Source organism: Frankliniella occidentalis, unplaced genomic scaffold (genome assembly GCF_000697945.3).
Source record: "Frankliniella occidentalis isolate FOCC.00 unplaced genomic scaffold, Focc_3.1 Scaffold22, whole genome shotgun sequence".
NCBI lineage: Eukaryota > Metazoa > Arthropoda > Insecta > Thysanoptera > Thripidae > Frankliniella > Frankliniella occidentalis.
In genome coordinates, this window is record NW_026267152.1 from 616732 (window position 1) to 621792 (window position 5061).

Sequence of the window (5061 nt, forward strand, 5' to 3'; positions counted from 1 at the left end):
CAGCAACGTGCGGGCGGAGAGGTGAGCAGCAGAGGAGGGGAGGTGAGGGTTAGGCCGCTAGGCTTATCCCGGAAGTGGTAGGCGTAAGAAGGGAGGAAGGGCGGCGAGAGAGTGAAACACAACACTTTTCCTCACATCCCGCCCGCGCTTCCTCCCGCGGCGGCGGCATATTTCCTTCGTGTGCCGCTGCAGAACATGGAGGGGAGAAGGGGGAGGGCGCGTATGAATCATGTGGGCCCGACAGCCACCCCGCCCCGCCCCGCCCCGCCCGCATAAGCCAGCCGCCGAGTGCGCGGACACGACCAGCCTGCTGATGGTCTGCGCCGCGGGGACCGAGACCGGGACAAGCGGGATGGACGGTGCAATGGATGAGAAACTTGGACCGACTTGGAATGGGCCCACCGCCGCCGGTCGGTCCGACGTCCGACTCCCGGCGCGCTCCGGGGTCCGGGCCCGCTTGGTCCGTGGTCCAGCGCGGTCCAATGCGGTCGGCGAGCTGACCCGCTTCCGGCCGGCGAGCTGCGTCCGAGGCGGCGCCACAACCCCCTTTTACTTAACCGCGCACCCGGACCCTCGCGCGGACGCAGCCGGTGCAACCAGGTTGTTACCGCGCAGGGAACGCGCGCGGGAAACTTTAAATGTTTCCGCCCGCAAACACACTGTGCTGGTGCTGCTAGACCGCTGGGTGTGTCCTGCCTGCCTGCCTGCCTGCCTTGCTGCACACCGTTTGGAAGCGACACAGAATATCGCCCCGTCCTCGCCGACCGCACGCTCTCTCTCTCTCTCTCTCTTGCTCCCTCTCCTCTCCATCAGTTGGAGTGAGATGGAATGCTCTGCACCCCCATCCCCTCACCCTCCACGCCGCACCGGCCACCACAAGCCCTCCCGCAGCACCGCAGCCCTTAATTGAAAAGGGGTGAATGTATGACGCTCCCTCCCCTCCTCCTGCTCCTTCGCCCCCTCCCATTCCCCCCTCAGCTCCCCCCTTCACCGCAAAAACATTGCCGCTGTACGCCGTGAGAAATGGAGAGCCGACCGGCCGTCTATCGCCCGTGCGTCTGGTGCAATGTGAGTGATGGAGGACCCGCCTTGTCGACAGGTGGTGGCCGTGGTGTCGGTGTTCTTCATCTGCGTGTCCGTGCTGTCCTTCGCGCTCAAGACGCACCCGGACATGAGGGTGCCCGCCCTGCGCAACATAACCGTCCAGGTAGGCGTCGTCGTGTTCTCGACACGTTGGTGACAGAACGGTGTGTAAGACACGCATCCTGATTCCGCAGATCACCAACCCCACCTCGAACCGCAGCACGGTGCAGTACGCGTGGACGCTGGACAAGGAGCGCACCGACCCGCACGAGGCGTTCTTCTACGTGGAGCTCGCCTGCAACGCCTGGTTCACTTTCGAGTTGGCCGTCCGGTCTGTGGTGAGTGCCGGAGTGCTCTGCGCTAAGAGATTGGACCGACCCCGAGCCCGGGAGGCCGAGTCAGCGGAGGGTATCGGTATCGCCTCAAAGTACCCAAGATACTCTGAGTACTTTGGGTACTCTGGGTGCTTCTCGTCGGCTGGTGCGGAACCGCTGCTGCCTCAGCCTCACCCCACCCGCCCCGTTCGTCCCTGCCCACAGGTTAGCCCCAACCTCGTGGAGTTCATCAAGAGCCCCGTGAACGTGATCGACTTCGTGGCCACGCTGAGCTTCTACACGGACGTGCTGCTGCGCTCGTCGGTGGCGCACCGCGTCGACAAGGCCGACATCCTCGAGTTCTTCTCCATCATCCGCATCCTGCGGCTGTTCAAGCTGACGCGCCACTCGCCGGGCCTCAAGATCCTGGTGCACACCTTCCAGGCCTCCGCCAAGGAGCTGACGCTGCTCGTGTTCTTTCTCGTGCTGGGTATCGTGGTGTTCGCGAGCCTGGTGTACTACGCGGAGAGGTTGCAGGTCAGTGTGTGTTCAGTTTAGTCACGTCACGTGACCCCAGCTCGCGCTGACGTCTCAGACGTGATTTACGTCGTGTCGTGTAAGTAGTGTATACATTGTATAAATTGTATCGACGTCAACTGGATGTTTAACATTTTCCAGGCGAACCCGCACAACGACTTCAAGAGCATCCCCGAGGGCCTGTGGTGGGCCATCGTCACCATGACCACGGTGGGCTACGGCGACATGGCCCCCAAGACGTACGTCGGCATGTTCGTGGGCGCGCTGTGCGCCCTGGCCGGGGTGCTGACCATCGCCCTGCCCGTCCCCGTCATCGTCTCCAACTTCTCCATGTTCTACTCTCATACTCAGGTACTTTTTAGCAGATGATACCTGAAATATTTTCACTAAATATAATGAATACATAAGTAACTTTCAGGTGTTAGCTAGCTTTAACTCTCGATAAGCAGAAAACAGAACTAAGAGCAAAACCAGAAATCATCTTTTTGAGCGCTGGTTTTTTCGAAGAGCGTTCGAAATACGTCATTTTTTAGACGTATGACGGACGCCCCTTTTTTTGCGCTGTCGATCATCTGCCAGATCGAGTTCCATCCCGGCAACGCGATACCGACAGATGTCGCTGTCCCTTATTGAGCCGGCCGGGGCCCCGGGACCTCAGATGTCCTGCGCCACCGCCTCAAAGCTCTCTCTCTCCCTCTCTCTCTCTCTCTCTCTCTCTCTCTCTCTCTCTCTCTCTCTCTCTCTCTCTCGCGGGTCGGAGGGCCGGGGCAGCAGGACGTGCCCGGCCGGCCGCCTCTTCAATCATGCTGTCAATCTCACAGTTCGGCGGCGCAGCGCGCGCAGCGAGTCCATTTCCCTGAAAATGGACCGGCGGCGGCGGCGAAAGGGGGATGGGGATGGGGGGTAGCAGACGCGCTCTCTGGGGCGCGGGGTATCGACGGTGCGGCGCGGCGTAGAGCGGCCTGCTCTGCCAGGATGCGGCGGCTTCCTTCCGCCGGAGGGCCTCTCACTCTCAGCAGGATGCTGTTGTAAACACGGTCTCTCTCTCTCTCCTTTGCAGGCGCGGTCCAAGCTGCCCAAGCGCAGGAGGCGGGTCCTCCCCGTCGAGCAGCCCAGGCGGCAGCCGCGGATCGAAGGCGGCCCCGGCGGGCCGGGCGGCGGCGGCGGAGGAGGCCTCAGCAACCGGCGCATGAACGCCATCAAGCACCACCCCGCCAACGCCATCTTCAAGGATGCCTTCGCGCCTGCCAAGATAGGTGGGTATTGAGACTCTGGCAGACACAAAATGCCCTCGGCTTGGGCCGATGGATCATGTGTGCGCAAGGCAGAGTGCGAGGCAGTGTGCACTTCTTCGGTCAAGGTATCATCCAGAAAGTACGTCCGTCTTTCGCCGTTACCATAACCTGCTAAGCAGTTCACCCTATGCAAGCTCTCAAAGCGCCTAATAGGTAGGCCACATCTTCCCTGCAGTCCACGCGTGAACTGCGGGTTGCCCTGCCCTGAGTACCGCAGGAGCCGATGTCCTCGTAATTTACCTAATGAAATGAAAGTGGACGTACTTTCTGGACCAATCAGAAACGTTATGTTCTACCTGTACCCCTAACCTAACCCCCCACCTTTCCCAGCAGCGCCGATGTGGGCGAGGTGCTCGTCGTACTCGCCTGGAAGGGCTGTTGTCACTGTTTCTGCGCTGATACGATGGTAGCCGCCTGGCCGGGTCGCGTTGACTCTGGATCCAGTACTCGGGCTTATAATCCCACTCTGCTCGGAGCCCTGGTCTCTGGTACGGTGGATGGGGGGGGGGGCTCGAGGCTCGAGCTTCGGAGTATCGGTCGGGACGGGGGGAAAGGGTAAGTGGATAAGAGTAAACTCAAAGAAACTGGACACGTTCCTGCCTGATACCCGGATCTGCGAATCTCATATCGCGAGCAACGTCTCGTCGGAGAGCGAAGCAGACAGCAATGGGAAAGTGGAGGGGGGTGCATGGGTCGGTCAGGAGTGGGTGAGGAGGGTGAGGCGCGGCGCGGGGCCGCGGGTGAGTGGGAGAGGCGAGATGAGAAAGCTTTGCTGCTGACCTCACCTGTTCTCTATCGTTTTCCCCATCCTGGCAGCTGTCACCTGCACGTGCTTTTCCGTTTATTTCGCGCCCCCCGGGCCCCCCGTGTGCCTGCCCGCGGCGTGGCGTGGCGCGGAGGGCTGCGGCGTGGCCGGGCGTGGGGTGAATCGCGAATGTCATGCAAATATCACATCGCTCCTTTCCTTCCCTTCCTCCGAGCCGAGCCGGGCGGCCCTTGCGCCTCCTTCCGCGCCGCCAGATGACGTCGGCCCTGGGGCTGAGCGTGACGCCGATGGCCATGCATTTCTCATCCCTGCGCTCATCTCCGTCTCTCTCCCTCTCTCTCCGTCTCTCTCCCTCTCTCCCTCCCTCCCTCCCTCTCTCCCTCTCCCTCGCTCTCCCTCCCTCTCTCCCTCTCTCTTCCGGACAGGCCCTCCTCCGGCCCCGTCAACATTTCTCACGGCCTCTCACGGTTCTCTCTTTTCCGCAGGCAACGTGAACGGCGTCAACATGATCGGGCTGGCGCTCCAGGGGCAGTCGCTGCCGGGGCTGCAGGTGGCGCGGCCCACCGGCTCCGTGGACATGACGGCCATGCCGCTGCAGCAGCTCGTCCCGCGGGAGCCCACCGGTACGTCGTCGTCTCGTCGGCAGGGCAAAAGCAATTACAGCCTGCGGACTCTGGTCGGGTCTGGTCTGCTCAGTAACGGCGGCGGCACCGGCAAATCACTCACTCCTGCGCCGGAACGCAGGGCCGGGCGGGGTTGGGCGCGGCACTCGGCTCGAACGAGGTGATTTCGGGCCGATTCAGAGAGGGGCTGTGGCGCGGTGAGACGCACAGTTCAGCCAACTTAAGACCAACGACGGCACGGGGGCGGGAGCCAGGGACGCTAACTAGTTACGCCCAACTCCTTATTGCTTTGCCAACACAGCCAAACTCGCACATTCCCTCTCGGCTTGTAACTCGCGGGCCCGGGGCATACGTGAGGGGGGCGACGAGGAGGGGAGGTGAGGGGTGAAAGGGCGCCGCGCAATGCCGCAACAAAACCAGTACTTATTCATGAACGCGCGTTG

General features: G+C 62.0%; 1 protein-coding gene across 5 annotated transcripts in view; it reads left to right on the top strand.

The window, feature by feature from the left end:
• LOC113212730 (potassium voltage-gated channel protein Shaw-like) overlaps window positions 1–4797 on the top strand; it is a 119567-nt gene extending 114770 nt beyond the window's left edge. For all 5 annotated transcript variants that reach the window (XM_052264929.1, XM_052264928.1, XM_052264932.1 and 2 more), the window contains 6 exons: window positions 1100–1207; window positions 1278–1421; window positions 1623–1934; window positions 2076–2285; window positions 2995–3190; window positions 4481–4797. In XM_052264929.1, the coding sequence (XP_052120889.1) occupies window positions 1100–1207; window positions 1278–1421; window positions 1623–1934; window positions 2076–2285; window positions 2995–3190; window positions 4481–4782 (1272 nt within the window). In that variant the 3' untranslated portion in view covers window positions 4783–4797. The remainder of the gene's footprint in view (window positions 1–1099; window positions 1208–1277; window positions 1422–1622; window positions 1935–2075; window positions 2286–2994; window positions 3191–4480) is intronic.
• Window positions 4798–5061: the final 264 nt, after the last annotated feature.